This window comes from Triticum aestivum, chromosome 5D (assembly GCF_018294505.1).
Source record: "Triticum aestivum cultivar Chinese Spring chromosome 5D, IWGSC CS RefSeq v2.1, whole genome shotgun sequence".
Classification (NCBI taxonomy): domain Eukaryota; kingdom Viridiplantae; phylum Streptophyta; class Magnoliopsida; order Poales; family Poaceae; genus Triticum; species Triticum aestivum.
Window position 1 is genome coordinate 335312346 of NC_057808.1, and position 19636 is coordinate 335331981.

The following is a 19636-nucleotide window of genomic DNA, read 5'->3' on the forward strand; positions in this document are numbered from 1 at the left end:
TAACTATCTTTGGAGTGATAGTGAAGGGGACCACAAAATTCATTTATCTAATTGGCCCTCTGTTTGTATGAAGAAGGAATATGGTGGTATAGGTGTCCATAATCTCCAGGACTTAAATTTGTGCCTTATAGCATCTTGGATTAAAAGATATATTTTTAGTGAGGGGTCTTTGTGGAGAAAAGTTATTGATTTACTAAATATAACACTAGAAGACCTAATGTGCTTTGTTGTCATGATCCACATCCATCCCAGTTTTGGAAAGGGGTGATGTGGGCTATGAAAGTTGTTAAGTTTGGATATAAGTGGTCAGTAGGGAATGGAAGATCTATTTTACTCTGGGAGGATATTTGGTTTGGCAATTCTCCCTTAGCTACCCAATTTTGGGATCTATATTGCATAGTGAATGAGAAAAACAAAACTATAGTAGAAGCTTGGGATGGCTTAAACCTCAAAATTTCATTTAGAAGGAACTTTGATGAAAAGCTTATGATACAATGGTTTGAATTAGAGGGTATTGCCAAGTCTATTGTTTTTGCTGAACAAGAAGATAGTAATGATCTGGCAATATGAATCTAGTGGTATTTACTCCAAATCTCTATAAGCTATTGTTAACTTTAGGGGTGTTCAACCTATCTACCCTCCTGCAGTCTGGGAACTAAAAATCCCCCCTAGAATACATGGGTTCCTATGGTTCTCTCAGAATAAGATAATGACTTGTGACAATTTGAGAAGAAGAGGCATCCCCAAACCACTATAATGTACACATTGTACTGAAATTGAATCTGTACATCATCTGTTTTTCGAATGTGTAGTGGCTAGACGTATCTAGAGAGAAGTTGAAATAATTTTTGGTAGGAATTTCAACTCTTTACTTGAGTTGGCTGCTTGCTGGCTTTTTAACAAGAGATTCCTACACCTGAATGTAATTTCTTCAGCTGTCCTATGGGGGCTGTGGAACATTAGGAATTCTCTTGTGTTTAACAGAGTTAAATGGATTTAGGTGTGACAGAAAATAATCCAGCACCTGGGGGACTGGGCAAAACCTCACAAGGAACCGTCGAGTGGCCAAGTTGCTCAATTCAGAGAACATCTGTTGCTGAAACTAAGATCGCCGCTGGAGCTGGAACCGGACTGATTTGTCAGGGAAACCCAGTGTCATCAGTCCTGGGCGAAAACCATCCAAGGTACTGCACATGGGGGCCGAGCCACGCTGGAGGAGCTGAAGAGCAATCCGCAGATGGCAGATGAAATCCATGTGGTCTTTGGTCCCATGATCTGAGAATATGTCGATCTTCAGTTTCCTTTGTTTGGCCTTGTTTCTTTGGGCATGTACTTTATGGCAGCCAAAAACTATTCTATGGCTGTTGCTTTTTATTTTCACTTGGTGCCCTCTGTGACACTTGGAACCTGGCGTGTAGACCAGACGTTTACTTGTGTATGGTTGGGTTCGTTTCTATGAAATGGAGCGGGGGAATGACTTAGAATGTTTGGCTGTTCTCTTTGATCGAAAAAAAAGAAATTTAGAATGTTTGGCATGTACACTTTGGACTGTACGAGGAGAAAGACATCACACCGTATAAGATTTACCAGTTTTATACTGCAGATAGCGGAGGGTGAAACATACTGAAATTGGTGAGCCACTAGCAGGAATATAAATAGCACATGAAAGCTGACCATGGGAACAGCCCAGCAAGACTTGGTACAATGTCAAAAGGGAAATTCATAGGTAAATTCACATTTAGAAACGTACTCCCTCCGTTCCTAAATATAAGTCTTTTTAGAGATTTCACAATATGGACTACATACGGCGCAAAATAACTGTTAAAAAATCATAAAAATGCTTTAAGGTAGAAATAAGATGCAGATGCCAATGAAAGCACAGCAAGACAGCAACCCATTAAAAAGCACCCACAGAAATGGGGGGAAAGGTAACTCACATCACAACAATTCCATTTCAGGAAAGAGCAATCATGAATTATGTTTTTGTCTTTTGAGGGAACGGGAAGGGAGACCCCCTAAATTTGTTTTGCTCTCTAACCGAAATACTGTATATAATATGCAAACACTGTAGACTAGAATCAAAGAGCAGAACCATCCCAATGGATGACCGAGATACAAAACCAGGAAAACAAAGGAAAAAGACAGACTCCAATCCACGCATAGATAGCTAATGGACCTTACTAATTGACTCCAAGTTAATCTTCACAACACGCGCTAGAAAAAGAGAGGATAAATCAAAGAAAAATCTCGCAAAAAGACAGAAACATCAGGCCATCTATTAGGTAGACTTTAATCATCATTGACAGTAATAACCATCAGATCTGTTATGTTTTCTAAGGAATTACCAATCTCTGCCATTATAAAAATGGTCTACAGCCCCCTAAATCCGGATCTAAATTGCCCACCACTGCCATCACGTAAAATAGCCTAAAGTATAAAGTAACCACTAAATTTGCACCTAAGTTACCAACCTCCACAAAATTAACTTAAAGTAAACCCGTAATCTAAATTACCTACATATGTCACTATAAAAATATCTCAAAATACTTCAATGCTTCTAAATTCCTTGCTTCTGTCATTGTTAATGAGAAACAAACTTCAAAAACTAAATAAAGGTATGCATGCATGACATGTGTCACTATGCAAATCATATATGTATGCGCATTGTGGTTTTACAAGACAAATACACATCTGAAGCTAAGATTTTCAACTGAATACACTAGATAAGAAAGCATATATACATGAGTATTGTGTTATAATACGAGCGAATGCGAGAAAGACAAAAGGTTAGTTATGATATGCAAATTTGTACACATATTTCTAATACTTATCTTTTAAAATTACTAGGCAGCGCGGCAGCACAGGTTCATGGACTGTTACTTTAGAACCCAACAACCATCTCTCAAAGTGTTCACCCAAACCTGGCTTATTCGGCCAATGGGGGACCAAAAACCAGCTTAATCTCTTCCATGCGAAACAAAACATCAGCCAGTTTTCACCCACAACATTGCCTCCCATGAACCAGCAAACATGAGTCTTAGGACAAACTGCTTGCACGGTCCAATAAAATTGACTAAGAGACCAACCCATCAAAACAATGTTTCAAATATATAGGCAGAAGAATGGTTTCCATATACACACCGACGGAAGGCAGAGTTTCACAGAGTCATTCATGGTAGCATATTACAAGCTGGAGGCTGGAGCAAACAGGTGCGTAAACATAAGGTCCTTGTTGGATAGCATTCATAAGGACTAACAGCAGAGGCGTGTAGTTCCTTTACTATTGTTATAAGACATGAAGGTTGGTCCCCTTGTTCTTAGAATAGAAACACAAGTAAGTTATTAAAGTGAGTGATATTATTAAAAGAACGGGTACGAACTTCGGACATTTCAAAGGTGCAATAGGGCGCTATACAGTTTCTAGTGAACGAGCTGATCTAGTTGTTCGTTTAGGAAGCACACAAAATCTTCCCTTTAGAGTTGGCACACATCTTCTGTCTAGAGACATGGAAGGTACGAAGCGGCATCTTATAAGTTCAAAACAACATCCATTCCCAAATATATACAGAGAAAGCAAGGCCAAGTATTTTAGGAAGTACTTCATTTTTATATGAAGACGATAAATATAGACCTTATGTAGCAAAAAGACTACTAAACGAGGTTTACAGTGTCCAGCAGATATGAGGTGAAACCAAAAGCTGTCCTGGCGTCTGTGTGCCAGCAGAATCATTGCGAACATCAAGCTGAGCAAAAAGTCTTCCACATGAGTGCTGACCTTTATATTTAAAAACAATGAGGCAATCAAGTAGAACACAACACTGCTTCTTAGTACTGGTTACTGAGTGATGCACTTGGGATGGGAGAAGCAGTCATCAGGGCAAATGAAAAACACATAGTTAGGACGTTGAACATCTTGATTTGCTAAGCAAAAATGATATACGTATAATTCAGAAAAAGGGCGAGTAGATCAGGCAAGACCTCTTTTTCTTGTGTAGGTGTCTGATATCTTCATTTGCCTGATCACTTCCTTGCACTTTGTTTCGGACAATCAACCGGTCCAACAGTGTATTTTGCACAGCTTCACTAATATCATATTGTTGTGGCACCCTTCAAGCATTGAAAAATGTTTCTTAGTGTCTGTGCAATGATGATTTACCATGCTAGTGTAGATTTTGGAAAGCTCGGTATATCATCAGCCATCAGATAGTTCAACAGATTTTTCTTGGTGGCAGCTTCTCTAGAGCTCCTAGTTCACTGAAGCTGGTTCAAAGGAGTAGCAAACAAACTTGTTAATTAGAGACACAGCATAAACATCTAGTTTACGAACAAGCGGAGCAAAATCAGCATTTCAGACCTCAGACTTGGCATATAAGCTGTAAATGATCAAAGTAAACATCGCACAAGCAAAAGCATAGGCTAACCAGTCATATTGTTGGATGCCAACTTAATTTGTTCGCTCTATTAACACTGTTAGATTGTAGATGTGGAGCAGTATGTTATTGGCACGAGCACCATGCATATCCACTTTGATCAGTGGGGTAACTTGATCAAACACATTGCAGGGAAGGGCTTACACTCTGGCTTGATCAAACACATTGCAGGGAAGGGCTTACACTCTGCCCCGATTGGTGTCACCAGAAAAGTTACTAAGTAAACCTTTGATTCATCAACTGGTTATTTGTATTTTCAGCTTCTGAATCAAGTATTTCAGCATAAATTTAGTAAGTAGAGACCTTGTTTTCATAAGGATGGTACGTAGATGGCTAACCCTAGCATGTGACTTTTAATCAAGGAGACAAAAATTGGAAAACACACAAAAAGATCATTGGTAATAGTGACTGATTATCTCCTGCGCCCACAATATTCCCACATACATGCCACATGTACAAGGATTAAACAGTTTTTACTAGCTGGTGAAAGCATTCTGCAAACCATCTATAAGCAATTAGCATGTTAGAATTTAGCAACCAATCTATCTTGAGCCAAGTGAAATCCATCGTTTAGAATTTTCAACCGATCCAACATACATGCCACATGTTAGAACTCTCAGACACCGGAAGCATGCGCTAAAGTAGGAAACTGAAAAAAGAACTAGTCCCTAGATCAGATATGAATCCATCTGTTCCTATCCACCTAGAAATCCATTGGTGCGCCAGCGTTGTGCATTGCACAAAAAAGTTAAATGTTCAGTGATTTTTGTTTTGGCGGCTAAATGTTCAGTGATAAAAAATGCAGAAACATTACAAAGTGACATAGTGTATAAATAAAAAGGTAAAAAATTCTCAGCTGGAGCAGAAGCTCTCAACAGAAGAAAATATACAGACAAGATCCAATCCCAATCGCCCAATCTCCACTTCCCTGAGCTGCACATCCAAACATGGCGGGGACCGGGGAGGGGACTCAACAAGGGGGAAAATCCAATCGCCCAATCTCCACTTCCCTGCGCTGCACGGGGCGGGGGCGGTGGCGGTGGCGGTGCAAGGATGAAAAGAAGGCTCAGGTCAGGTCAGCCAGAACGAGGCAGAGGTGAGACAAGTGGTGGGGGAGAGGACACCGGCGGCCGTGACCAATTGGCTTGGCGGGGCGGTGCTAGCGGACGGTGGTTGAGCGCAGAAGGGCGGACGCGTGGAGGGCGTCGGCGACAAGGGGGTGGAGGCGGCGCGCCGGACCCGGACGAGGCGGGGCAGGCGGCAGCGTGCATTATGACCACCCTCCACGCAGAAGAGAAAAGAAAACACACACGACTAGTAAAGAACAGGTATTCGACCAGCCATGTCCATGACGGACCATGAAGAACAAGAAACTAACTACAGTAGTACTCCTACCAAACAACGATTCTTGAATCTTTCCCACAGGTTCTCAAATCTTTCCTACAGTAGTACTCCTACCAAACAACGAAATATCGCAATAAATCCCTAGATCTGCGCCACCTGACAACAAAAATCTCCCCAAAATTTAATGATCTTACAGCAGCAAGATCACACCGCCCCTCTTCAGCGGACAACTTCCTTCTCCGATTAACACAACAAACACATGTAAATCAAGAGCGATCCCACTACTTAGACCAGTTCAGTAGTTCTGACATATTCGCATCACCGATCAAAAACTGCTGCATTGCTGTGATTCCTCATCACCTGCCATGGTTCTGGTTCTCTTCGGTCGGCCTGAGCGCATACAGCAGATGAAGCCAGAGTGTTACAAAGCCGAGAACGGTGCTGGTGATGTTCGCTCCTAACGGCTGGTGGACGGGCGGGTGCATGGCAGAGAACCCACTGTAATGTAATGGAAAGACACCCATCAGATCAGACTAATAAAAACTTCTGTGTATGATCTTCCAAATGGACTGCAAAATGGGTTTAATACACAAAAGCTGGGACATTAAGCACATACCACACTGCGGAAGGGTATCAACTGTGAGATGACCTGAAGGACACTGGCAACAATAGATATCTGATATGCTGCGAACGTGTCTCTCTTGACTGGTACATCAATAGCAAAGCACACGCAAACGCCAATGACTATGACAAATCCAAACAGTGATCCCGTACACACCTACCAGTCACAAACCATTCATCAGCATGCAAAAAAAATACTAAAAATGACATACTACAACATTAAACTTACCATGGCACTCATTCCATTTTTTGACGCAAGCTTGGCGATGATAAATACAGCCAGAAGAGTAAGGCCGAAAGCATTAGCTATGACTGCCTCCAGTCCAAGTATGCTTCCGTCTTCCCCATTTAGCTGTACGATCGCAAAGATCAGCCAAGATCCAGTACTCAGTGAAGATGATATAAAATCAGTCATGGTGCAGAAAGCTGCGGTCGAAGCCATGTTACTTCTAGTACTCCAGAATACAATGATTGGGTTGCAGTATACAATCACACTGACAATACAACCTGAAATGAAATATTACAGGTTAGACATGATAATACATACTATAAGGTAAGGCGCTTTGCTGCACAGAAATCAAATGAAGAGCATACATGCAATATATTTGAATGTATCTTCAGTATTACTAAGAATATCAGAGAGAGAAGGATTGTATTGTATATCTGAAGAAGCGATTGTGATAATATAGGTGAGAGACACCAAGGAAACGAAAGAACATGAAAAGAGCAAGAGTACTTTCAGAAACATGTCATGCCAAACGACTATAAGCTCTCCATATTTCAATAAACAACATATTTCCTAATCAATGACAATGTTATGCATCTGCATATATGATACATAAAGACATGCAGAGAAGGCCACTCAGAATGTGAGATATTAAACAACCCTCTTCTAATAATTCAGACTGACACTACTATTACAACTACTCGCAGATATTAGATGCATCCGTTGGACAACCATGCACATATATTAGGCTTTCATCAATTGCAGAACCTAAGTAAGAAAAAATGGACAAAATTTGGGTTCACATTTACAATGGGTAAAATTACAACAACACAAAAGTATAAAAGTACAGTTGAAAACTTTCCAACTTGTTTTTCTCATCAGACAATGATATATATGTTCATTTGCCAAATTGAAAATTAATCTAACTATTATTGAATCATCAGCCGTCCATTATCCAACTTGAATTAAGCATACACATCTTTGACTTCTCACAAGACAAGCAAATTAAAGGGTATTTATTATGATGTTTCAAAGAAAACAACCACAAAGAGTGTATAAACTCATAGGCTCATCAATCATCATGCCATAGAGATTTGTAAAATAAAATAAGCAAGCACACAGAAAGTTATAAAAAGCTAAAAGGACTTGTGATAACTAATTATCCATGCACCAAACTTTCCTCTAGGTCTGTAACTTCAGGAATGTAAATCATATGTACAGTGAAGGAATCTCCAAGTACATTTTGCTATTGCATAGTGGAATTATAACTGATCGCCAAATAAAAATGTTTACATAATTGACATCTTGTGTCTCCTTGCCATCCTCTCTTGGTGAATCTTTATTTGGTAAAAAACAAAACCTAAGCCCCCGCAGAAAAAAAAACTAAGCACAAAAGATCCTGATCTTCAAAGGTGGCTTGATTTTCTACAAATACTTCTACGGAAAATGGACATCAACCATTTTCGTTCTTGTGGAAAGATATATCTATGGAACCTTTTTGTTATGATGGACACGTAATCCTCGCATTGTTTTTCTAAAACCGATTATATCCCCACCCATTGGTCAATACACTGGCCACGGAAATCCTAGAGTTAGGGGGTGGATCCCAAGTTCCCAACCACTCGTGTCAGCATGATTGGTTGCCAACCACATGACATCACAATGTGTGAACCATCAGTAACTGAAACAAAGTTGAAAGGTAAAAAGAAAAAAACCCTTCATCTATGAATGCAATGATGGCCTAGAATTTGTTCCATCTTAGATCTCATTGCCATCAATAAACAACATCCCAAATTATAGAGAAAAGAAGATGTCCAATAATAGCAGAGGTATCAATAGTAAGTTCAGTTAGCCCATATATGGTCATGCAAAGATATGCCATCAATGTGTACTTACATTCAAGTCCAATGACAAGCTACAGTGGAAACAAAACAAACACCATAGAAGTCTTCTAAAAATGCTACCACGTATCAACCATGTCAATGTCCTTATAATATATACTGCAAGGTGTATATCATTTGCTGATACATCACATGAGCTCTTTCAAAGCATTGAAATTAAGGAAAATTCATTCAACTGGAAATGGCCAAATGGGTGGTGTCCGCTCTTTCAGATCAGAATCATTAGATAAAAGCATACAGCAAGCTGAAGTTAATTAATGTTATACTTAAGCAGATGGTTACAGCTTTTGGACTACATATTCTGCACATATGTGATAACCCTCATCGTTTCTCCTAAATTGAAATTTTGATGTGAAACATAGCATTTATAGATTCATGTATTGCCTTATATCTGATCTGCACTACGTTGTCAATATGCAGGGCATGGCAAAAACATATAGATGCATAAGAAAACAACTTGACGGGCAATTTATAAGCGAAACCGGTGATGCATTTGAATGGACTTTTGTGATAAAAGAGAGGAGGGCTGCTGTTGCTGCTTCTTCCCTTCCTAATTGAATGGTGTTATATCTGAAACTTCAGATTCAAAAGCTCTGAACTTGTAATAACTGTAAGCTTATCTTGCATAAAATGGAATGAGGAATGGGAATAAAATTACGAAAATTATCAGTTGGATGCGTGAATTGCACTGCATTGTCAAGAATGTCACAGAGAGGAGGGTTGCTGCTGCTTCATAAGCTCTGAACTGAATGGTGTGGGTAGTTCCAGTGAACACAACAAAGAGATCATGCTTCATCTAGGATAAGAATATGATTGCAGGGGGGCTTACCAATGGTGCTTAGGACCCTTTTGGTCGCTCTCTCCTCCGATGGGCTGGGTGGTGGTGGTGGTAGTGGTGGTGGTGGTGACGCACCACCATTCTCTGCTTCGATGGCCTGCAGCAAATGCGTGTGAGGAGGATCCGAGGAGCACAGACATAGGGCAAAGTAATCTGGAAACCTGAAATACAAAAAAGACCATGCCTTTCTGCCCTTCGCCCGCGGTGCAACCATTTCCCCTTCATCCGCCATGGCCTCCTGCATCAGTACGTGAGGAGCCCCTTCGTCAACATTAGGAGAGGGGGGTTATCACAGGTCCGACTCAAATCTGGCGACAAAAGCAAACCTTGTGCCGTTTTTCATTGGAAGAGCTGTCGAAACCATGACGCAGAGCAGGCGACCCTGCTTCCGGTGGTGCGGGGGAACGGATGCTCGAAGCGGCGACGCCACGCTTCAGCGACGCTTCCGGAGAGGGAGACCATGCCGATGCTCCTCCAGCTTCCAACGCCTGGAACAATCGTCACGCCGACAATGTAAGAGAGACAAGAGAAACAAGATCGAAATCAAACGGGCGAGGAAAGGCCGTACCTTTCGGCCAAAGAACACCGAGGAAGGATCAACACGAATGGCACCGAAAACCCAACCTTCCTCAAGAAAACTCACAAACAGAGAACAAACTGCAAGCACGACGACAGCCGTCATCAATTTCTTGACCCCCCTCATCGCCTTGACGGGGGTGGTTGGGTGGCCTGGCGGCGCTCCTCTCAGTCCGGCATCGGCCACGGGAGGGAAAAGAAAGAGGAGAGAGAAGGGGAGAAGCGCGGTGAGGGAAAAGGCAGAGGAGGCATCCCGGGCTCCCTAAACGCCCCATGGGTAAGTGTGGACGGTCCGATCAATGATTGGTCACAAAATTTCAATTCAGACAGATTCGTTATACCGATAACTCTCATATTCAATACATATTTAGAGTGGATATGGGGAGTTCCGGATGTGTTTGTCATGTCCTCCTCTCGCGTCCGTCCTCCAGTTTCCACGCCTGAGCCGTCTCTGCCATCCATCCTTGCTCCCCGTCTGCGCTGTCGACCCCCATCGGCCGCCCTAGATGTCGTCGTCAGGTACCCCGTCACCCACCGCCCCCACAGATGTTGCCTCAGCGTCGTCTGTGGGGCTCCCGTCCGTGGCGCCGACCTGCAACCAGAGAACGTCGCCCGGAGGAAGCGGTGAAATAAGCAGTTGTAGGATCGAAAGTATATCTAGAAGGGGTGATTAGACTACTTGACCAAATAAAAACTTATCATTTTTCCAATTTTAGTTGTAGCCAAGTTTTAGCGATTCTACCAAGTCAAACACACCCTACACATGCAAGTCTAAGAGTTGACTAGCGGAAAGTAAAGACTTTGCATATGAACGTAAATGAGGGATCGAAGAAATCAAACGCAATGAAGACACAGTGATTTTTGGCGTGGTTCCGATAGGTGGTGCTATCGTACGTCCACGTTGATGGAGACTTCAACCCACAGAGGGTAGCGGTTGCGCGAGTCCACGGAGGGCTCCACCGACGAAGGACCACGAATAAGCAACCTTGCCCATACCATCATGGCTTATGTCCACGAAGGATTAGCCTCACTCGGGCAGATCTTCACGAAGTAGGCGATCTCATTGCCCTTACAAATTTCTTGGTTCAACTCCACAATCTATTTGCAAAATAAACTCCACAATCTTGGAGGCTCCCAAGTGACACCTAACCAATCTAGAAGACACCAATCTCCAAAAGGTAATAGATAGTGTTCTTGATGATGAATTCCTTGCTCTTGTGCTTCAAATGATAGCCTCCCCAACACTCAATCACTCTCTCATAGATTTGGCTTTGGTGGAAGAGGGGATTGAATGGAAAGCAACTTGGAAAAGGCTAGAAATCAAGGTTCAAATGGTAGGATTGGAATCTTTCGATCTCAACACATGAGTAGGTGGTTCTCTCTTTGAAAATGAGTAATAGGAGTGGCGGTTCGTTCTGATGGCTCTCGTAGAGAGTAGGTGAGGTGGAGGGGTATATATAGCCTACACCCAAAGATCCAACCATTACAAGTCTCTGACCCAACTCGGTGACACCGAACAGAATTCTCGGTGAGACCGAATAGTGCAAGAGATTCGAATGTTGGAGGTTTCGGTGAGACCGAACAGAACATCTCGGTGTGACCTAAGTGCAATGGCTACAAGACCTCGTTTCGGTAGTTCCAATCATTTCATCTCGGTATTTCTGAAATGAAGCAACTTCATCACAGAAACTTGGTCATGCCATCTCGGTGAGACCGAGATCCATATCGGTTGTACCGAAAAGTTAGGGTTTGGCATGTGGCAATGTATGGGTTAATCTCGGTGGGTCCGGTTGGGAAGATATCAGTGGGACCGAGATGGACATTTAGGGTTTTGGATAGTTGAAATGTGGAGAAGTTTTTGAGGATTTTGGAGCAATACCACGAAGCACTTTGAGCAATTGAGTCATGATCAAGATCTCATCCCTTTTAATAGTATTGGCTTTCCTATGGACTCGGTGATCCTGGATTACTTAATAAAAAATGTAGAGTCTTGTAGCTTTGCCAATTCTTGTCATTATGATTTTGAGGGGTCCACACTCACTAGTCTTTACCATACCAATCATTGATCTTCTCTGAAAACTACTATCAATGAGCACTAGATCAATGACTTATATGTTGTTATTAGTTACCAAACCACTTGGGGATTAGTTACACTTTCAATCCCCCCCTTTTTGGTAATTGATAACAACATATAGATCAAAGCTTCAACAAATAATATAATGAATGAAATACATGGCAAGAGCCCCCCCCTAAATTTGTGCATTACTAAAAATTTGCGGTTGAATGCAAATGCACAATCGACTAGGATCATGGGTTACTCTTCCATGTCACATACATCTTGGTGGAGCACTTAAAATGATATGAATGTAATGTAATAAGCACTCATCACCGAACAAACAAGTGAATGATCATACAAAGAGCATATGATAGGATATATAAGCAAGCATAGCATCAAGGTATGGTATGATCAAGCACACAATAACATAGTCTCATACAAGCATCAAGCAAAAGTATCTAAAAGTAGCAAGAATCCCTCAAAGAAACCAAACGAGAAAAGGCAAATCACTCTCTCTTGAAGCCTAATGATCTATACTAATTCTCCAATTTGGCAAGAAGTACCAAAAAGTTCAAAGAAGTATAGAGCTAAATGTCGCTCTAGGCTTGATCTCCGGCAGCTCCTGGTGGTGAAGTCCTCTGACTTGGAGCGCCGGGGTGCGTAGATGTCGAAGTGCATCTGCGTAGAGCTCTACTAAAGTATGTTGTGTTGGAGGAGTGGAGACAACAGGAGGCACAGATGGAGTAGCCGTAAATGAGCAGATGGAGCTGAGACTTTAGCTCCGGAAGTGACTGGTACTGCTGCTGATATGAGTATCATCTGGAACTGAATGGTCGTGCAAAGACTTGTGCCCTGGTGCCCATCGTCATCACTAGACTAAGCCTTGGCATCATTCACCTCTTTCTTCAGACTCTCGATAGTGGTCTACATCTCGGTAACCTTGACATCCAGACCATAGAATTTTGTCTCAATAATCCTCTCAAGACTCTTGTGGTTCTCTACGAGGCTGGCCAAACACCGCTTGATCCTCCGAGAAGCTTGAAGCAGGTAGTTCATCTTATCTGTCTTGGTCTTAAGCAATGGTGCGATGGGAGCACTAGGCTCTCTGCAGTCCTAGCTAGCAGCCTCTTCTTCGGCCTATGCTACAACCGAGGTGGGATGGGATGGATCCATCGTCACAGTGTTATCCTCGAATTCCGGCTGTAGCAGCAAATGCTCACGGTCCGGTAGAAAAGACTTGTTTGCACCCTTTGAGTTGATAAGCATCTGAATATGTGGTGCAAAGCCACAGGATCTCTTATCGTCTGCAGCAGTCCTCTTGACGGTTTCCATAGTGAGATCCATTACCTTGAAATTTCTGATATTGGTCAATATGATGCAACATGTTTATAGAATGACCTCGAATCATCTTCTCATCACCTGACTTGGGCATCAATGTATGCCTCATGATGGTATTGGAGGTAGCAAGACCTGCCAATAAGTGATATATGGAGCCAAGCTTATGAGACTCCTTGTACTTGTTATGAATCTGTGTGTACATGTTAGTCATGGAATTGTGATCCATCTTAGGCTTGGCATATACTCTATGTCATCCTCATCTGCCTCTGGAACACCCAACAGAGTAGAACACTCAAGCACAATTGACTGATGCCTGACTCCTTCAGTCATCCATACTATCCTGCCATTTGGGTAGAAGTGAGTTGTAGAACAGAATTGCATGATCATCTCATCATTCCATGTAGTTAGCTTCCTCCCAATGAACTCATCAACGCAACAGTCCTGAAATCCTCGTGCACATGGGGAAAATGGTCCTCGTGCTTATCAATGTATTTCCAATCCACCCATCTCATCTCACTCACCATATGCTTCTTGTCTAGAAGCATTATCTTGTAGAAGTCCTGTTGCTCCTTGGTGTAGAAGCGGTAATCCACAACAGTCCTTCTCCTGATGGAATATGGGTCAGACTCCCTCCACTTCCTCAGACCTTTGTCCTTCCTTTCCTTCATGTTCTCTACCACTGGATGTGTATCATCGTGTTCCGGCAGTCTAGCTCTCAACTTCCTTAGCACTAGGGCTTCATCATCATCTTCTTCAGCTCTCTCAGGCACTAGGGCCTTGTTCTTCTCTACAGCTGAGATATTTCTGGTAGTCTTCCCCTTAGGCTTGGGGACAGCAGTAGACTTGGAAGTAATGGCAGCTCTCTTGGGCATTGCATCTGTCATGAGCTTCTATTTCTTAGGAGGAGGCTCATCAGTTTCTGGTTCATCGTCTATCCTCATGGATGTGGGTTTGTACACCACATGAATTGTTTGCTTTCTCACCTTCGTCTTTCTGGCCGCTTTGGTCATTGACTTACCTGGAGCTGTCCTTGAGCTAGTTGCAGTGCCATATTCCTTGGCTAGCACTGTCTTCTCCTTCTTAGAAGTCAATTCCTCAATATCATCAGAGTTTCTCTTCTTCCTTGTTCTTGTTGCAGCAGGAGGCAGACTAGGAGAACTCCTCTCTCCCTCATGGTAACTCTCTTCTGCACTTGTTCCTGCATCAAGATCCACACTGACATCTCTAGACATGTTCTGGCTATCACTGTTGTCTGACATACTGGCAACATACCCTGTGAATAGACTTGAGAAGGCAGAGTAGATGAGTATCACAAAATGCAGCTAGTTTTTGAAAGAAATTGAGTTCAAACTTTAGTTTTAGGTTTGCATAGAACATTTCGGAGTGACCGATTTGAAATTTTTGGTAGCACCAAGGCAACAACTGAAACTAGGGTTTGGAATTCGGTTGGACCGAAGCACATGATGTTGCTGAAATACAAACTTGGTGACACTGATACAGTGTCGTTCGGTTTCACCAAAGTGTACTATGTGCAATGGCCAAAGGCCAAATCGGTGACGCTGATCCGTTCAATTTCGGCCAGTCCGAGATGAGTTTTGCGCAAACCTAACCCTAAAATTTTCACTCAAATCTAATCTATGGAATTTCTTGATGGATAAGAAGTTGCCAACTTTGGCAATATCAGACGCAATCTCTAGTGCATAGAATCAGATTGGGAAGCACTAGGGGCTTGAATCTCACCCTAACTTGGTGGAGATCCTCTATGGCGGCAACGACGATGAAGATTCCCGTTGACGGAGACGGAATCCAACGGCGAGGGCGCGCTCGATAGAAAGGCGACGATTCGTAGACTAGGGCGACGACAACAAAGGGGTGCAGGGTGCTTGACATTTGAAGAATTTTTCAACGTACGGTCCGCGAGCATATATGTACCCTTTGGCTATCGGTAGTGCCGAGTGAAAATAATCGGTCTCAGCAAGATGCATATCTACCTCAGACAGAGTGGTTCAGTGAAGCCGAGTTCTTCCAATTGGTCTTACCAAGGTGAAAATATGGATCAGTCTAAATGCAATCGGTGGGACCGAATGAGAGTTAATTGGTCTGACCAAAAAGCACTTAGAAGGTTTTGGAAGTCAGCCTCAATCAGATCGGTGGCTCCGAGTGCTCCTCACCCGGAGCAAATGACATAGTTCAAATTTTGTGATATGGCATGAGTAGAATTTTAGACGAGAAAAGATAGATAGCTAGAGAAGGTGCTTAGGCATTCTTGTACATCTAATTAGCCAAATAAAACCAAATCAATCAAACTACAATCGGATGTCCTCGAATGAGAAATATGCATAACAACATGCTCACACAATAAGATAGCAAATAAAATATGTGTCAAACATGCACAACAAACACTAGCAACTATCAAGCGATGGGCGATGACATAGTCATCTATATATGAGTGTATTGACTTAGGATCCAAATGAGAACATTTGAGCATAAGTCATACTCATTGTTTAAGCACAAGTGGGGTTGCCACTTTTACATAAAGCATTAATGTGTTCACACCATTAGAGTTGCTTTGACTCAAGTCTTAGAGTAAAGCTCCCCCTAGATGTGATATCCCCCCAAAGAGGGATGAACTAACCTTGGGTTTTGTCGATGATGACTTCATGTAGATGTTGTAGTTGTGGATGCTCAATGTTAATGTAGAACATCAAGAATTGGGAGCAATCCTTTGAGTTATGCACTTTCAATACCTGCATGGGTTAGCCCCACAAGGAACAAACAAGGATACCATAGACATAGAGTGAAATGCACACAAGGTGATGTCCATGAATGCATCGAATACCTTGTCCCTTGTCCCTTGTCTTAACAACAAGAGGGTTTGTCACTCCATGAACTACTGCAAAATGTTGAAGTTGGTTGCACATGTCCTTGCCATAAATGAATATGAGTGAAGTTTGTTGCCGGACTCACCCTCAAGAACTCTCTAGTTCTTCTTGTTTGGGACCCACATCAACTTGATGGGAATCCTTGGAGTTGTAGTTGTACTTGACAAAGTCTTGGTGATGGTGCCATGGGCTAGGGGGTACCAACCCAGCCTGTCGGCACACTTCAAGCTGGGTCGTAGGGCCTTCATTCTTAGTGAGATGGGGGCCGCACGTTGGGGAGGAGACCAAGACTACATCTACCAAAGACTCATCGTACACTCCAAGATTTGTTCCGCCGCCTCCATGCCGACCTTGTAACCCTAGATGCCCCACCCGGCGTGTATATAAGATGAGGGATTTAGCTCATAGAAGGGACATCAACACAATCTTATTCTCCTAGCCCTAGAGTTAGATCACATCTATAGATCTCGAGGTAGATCAACTCTATACTTGTAAACATCTTCATTAGTATAAACCAGAACAGGATGTAGGGTTTTACCTCCATTAAGAGGGCCCGAACCTGGGTAAACATCGTCTCCCCTGTTCTAGTTACCATCTATCTAAGATCCACAGCTCGAGACTAATACTTCTCCAACGTATCTATATTTTTGATTGTTCCACGCTGTTATATTATCAATCTTGGATGTTTTATACTCATTTTATAGCAACTTTATATCATTTTTCAGGACTAACCTATTGACATAGTGCCCAGTGCGAGTTACTGTTTTTTGCTTGTTTTTCACTTCGTAGAATATCAGTACCAAACGAAGTCCAAATGCCACGAAACTTTTTTGAGATTTTTTTTCTACCCAGAAGACAACTTGGGAGCCAAGCAAGTGCCGGAGGGGAGGCCCATGGGGCCCACAAGGCACCAGGGCGCGCCCGAGGCCCCTAGCACGCCATGGTGGGTAATGGGGCCCACAGCCCCCCTCTCAACCGCCTCTTAGCTCTATAAATACCCAAATATTCTAGAAACCCTGGGGGAGTTGAGAGATCAGAGTTTCCACTGCCGCAAGTTCTAGAACCACGAGATGCAATCTAGGGCCCTTTTCTAGCACCTTACTGGAGGGGCAAACGATCATGGAGGGGTTCATCATCCTCATTGGTGCTCCTCCGATGATGCGTGAGTAGTTTACCACAGACCTACGGGTCCATAGGCAGTAGCTAGATGGCTTCTTCTCTCTTTTTGATCTTCAATACAATGTTCTCCTCTAAGATCTATTTGATGTAACCTTTTTGCGTGTGTTTGTTGGGATCCGATGAATTGTGAGTTTATGATCAGATCTATCTATGAATATTATTTGAGTCTTTGTTGAACTCTTATATGCATGACTGTTATAGCCTCGTATTTCTTCTCTGAAACATTGGTTTAGTTTAGCCAACTAGATTGATTTTTCTTGCCATGGGAAGAGGTGCTTTGTGATGGGTTCGATCTTGCGGTGCTCAATCGCAGTGACAGAAAGAGACATGACACGCATGTATTGTTGCCATTAAGGATAAAAAGATGGGGTCTATTCCTACATGAATAGATCTTATCTACATCATGTAATCATTCTTATTGCATTACTCTATTTCTTCATGAACTTAATACACTAGATGCATGCTGGATAGCGGTCGATGTGTGGAGTAATAGTAGTAGATGCAGGCAGGAGTCGGTCTACAAATCTTGGACGTGATGCCTATATACATGATCATTGCCTTGGATATCATCATAGTTATTTGCTTTTCTATCAATTGCCCAACGGTAATTTGTTTACTCACCGTATGCTATGTTCTCGAGAGAAGCCACTAGTGAAATCTACGGCCCCCAGGTCTATTTTCTATCATATTGCTTCAGATCTATTTATCCAAAAAACCAAAAATACCTTGCTGCACTTTCTATTTATTTATTTTATTTTGTGTTTTCATCAGATCTATTTATCCAATCTTATATTATTTAATCTATCTCAATACCGAGGAGGGATTGACAACCCCTCTTACGCGTTGGGTTGCAAGTTTTTGTTATTTGTGTGAAGGTACTGCTTACATAGTTTTGTGGATCCTCCTACTGGATTGATACCTTGGTTTCGTAACTGAGGGAAATACTTACCGTTGTTGTGTTGCATCATGCTCACCTCTTCGGAGAAAATCCCAACACAGATACAAGCAATCAGGAAGAATTTCTGGCGCTGTTGCCGGGGAGGATCACGTCAAGATAGTCTCCCGTCAACTTACCAATTTCTGGTGCTGTTGCCAGGGAGGATCAAGTGCAGATCTATCAGGTACACAATCACAAATCTCATATCCTTATAATTTACTTTATTTTCCATTTGCCTCTCGTTTTCATCTCCCCCACTTCACAAAAATATTTGCCTTCTTTTTCGTTCGCCTTTTTCTTGCCAGATCTCTTGTTTGCTCGTGATCTTGCTTGACTACTTCACCCCCATGGCTAGTTCTCGTCCTACTCCGTGTACCCGTGAGAACAAAGTTCTTAATTTTAAGCAAAGGGGGAGAGAGAATTTAAAAGATGCTTGGTATCGAATTTGTGATGCTCATAATAGATCTATTCGAAAGCAATCTTCTACGATTCTCCTTCGCAATTTTTATGTAGGCAGTACTACTTGGTATAGATTTGTTCTTGATACTATCACCGGAGGGAATTTCTTGATGTGCCCACCTTTTGATGCTTTTAATGCTATGGGAAATTTAGTGGGATCACCTCCTATCATTATCAATGAAACAGTTTTAACTCTTGAGCATGTTATGCAAAGACTAGATGCTATTGAAAAGAAAATGCTCATTGAAGAAGATGTTGGAAATTTGGATAAAAGGATCCACAATCTTGCTAATAAAATTGGGTCGAAGGTAAGAGATACCCTTAAAATGCTAAAAGAGAAAAAAAAACATAACTAACGAAAGGGTAGAGGAGAGTCCTGCCCGTATTGATAAATTGGAAGAAATTTTTATTAACTTGAGCTCAACTTTTTCTTCCATTAAAAGTATTGGAAAAAAACTCCTATAAAAATTGTAAGCCTAAACAAGGGTGCCACTTCTAGTAGCAACAATGAAGATCTTAAAATGATTAGTATTCACCCCAATTTTTTGAAGTGCTAAAAACCCATACTTTCAAGAGTGAACTCTTTAGTTTTATTCCTAGGAGTGTGATTATTGAAAATATGCATGTTGGATCTAAGAGGAATTATGGTTGTGTGATTGAGGAGTTAAAAACTAAAGATGACAATACTTGAATCTATGCATTATGCCTAGCTAGGGGCATAAAACAATATCGCTTATTGGGAGGCAACCCAATGAATAAAATTTACATTTTTATTTTTCTGTCTATTTTTTAGAGTTGCACAATTATGCTACTGTTATGATTGTGTTTTTTCATGTTTTAATTAGTGTT

The 19636-nt window shown here is 41.9% G+C and overlaps 2 protein-coding genes across 2 annotated transcripts; both read right to left on the reverse strand.

Annotated features, from left to right (window-relative positions):
* Positions 1 to 3534: 3534 nt before the first annotated feature.
* LOC123124820 (uncharacterized) lies at positions 3535 to 6896 on the reverse strand. Its single transcript, XM_044545375.1, has 3 exons — positions 6625 to 6896; positions 6391 to 6552; positions 3535 to 6272 (listed from the first exon to the last, which is right to left on the reverse strand). Exons 1-3 carry the CDS (start codon positions 6835 to 6837, stop codon positions 6093 to 6095), a joined length of 555 nt encoding a protein of 184 aa, XP_044401310.1. The 5' UTR covers positions 6838 to 6896; the 3' UTR covers positions 3535 to 6092.
* A 1793-nt stretch (positions 6897 to 8689) lies between these two features.
* LOC123120575 (uncharacterized) lies at positions 8690 to 10145 on the reverse strand. The gene is made up of 4 exons (XM_044540581.1): positions 9929 to 10145; positions 9687 to 9848; positions 9352 to 9598; positions 8690 to 8766 (listed from the first exon to the last, which is right to left on the reverse strand). The coding sequence occupies exons 1-4, from the start codon at positions 10061 to 10063 to the stop codon at positions 8690 to 8692; spliced, it is 621 nt and encodes a 206-aa protein (XP_044396516.1). The 5' UTR covers positions 10064 to 10145.
* Between the last annotated feature and the right edge of the window lie 9491 nt (positions 10146 to 19636).

Excerpts from the sequence above, each read along its gene's own strand:
- LOC123120575 (XM_044540581.1), bottom strand. The coding sequence starts at position 10,063 with ATGAGGGGGGTCAAGAAATTGATGACGGCTGTCGTCGTGCTTGCAGTT. Across the intron at positions 9,849-9,928 it reads CGGTGTTCTTTGGCCGAAAG|GCGTTGGAAGCTGGAGGAGC; the intron begins GTACGGCCTTTC and ends CGATTGTTCCAG. Across the intron at positions 9,599-9,686 it reads CCAATGAAAAACGGCACAAG|GAGGCCATGGCGGATGAAGG; the intron begins GTTTGCTTTTGT and ends GTACTGATGCAG.
- LOC123124820 (XM_044545375.1), bottom strand. The coding sequence starts at position 6,837 with ATGGCTTCGACCGCAGCTTTCTGCACCATGACTGATTTTATATCATCT. Across the intron at positions 6,553-6,624 it reads AAAATGGAATGAGTGCCATG|GTGTGTACGGGATCACTGTT; the intron begins GTAAGTTTAATG and ends TGTGACTGGTAG. Across the intron at positions 6,273-6,390 it reads TGATACCCTTCCGCAGTGTG|TGGGTTCTCTGCCATGCACC; the intron begins GTATGTGCTTAA and ends ATTACATTACAG.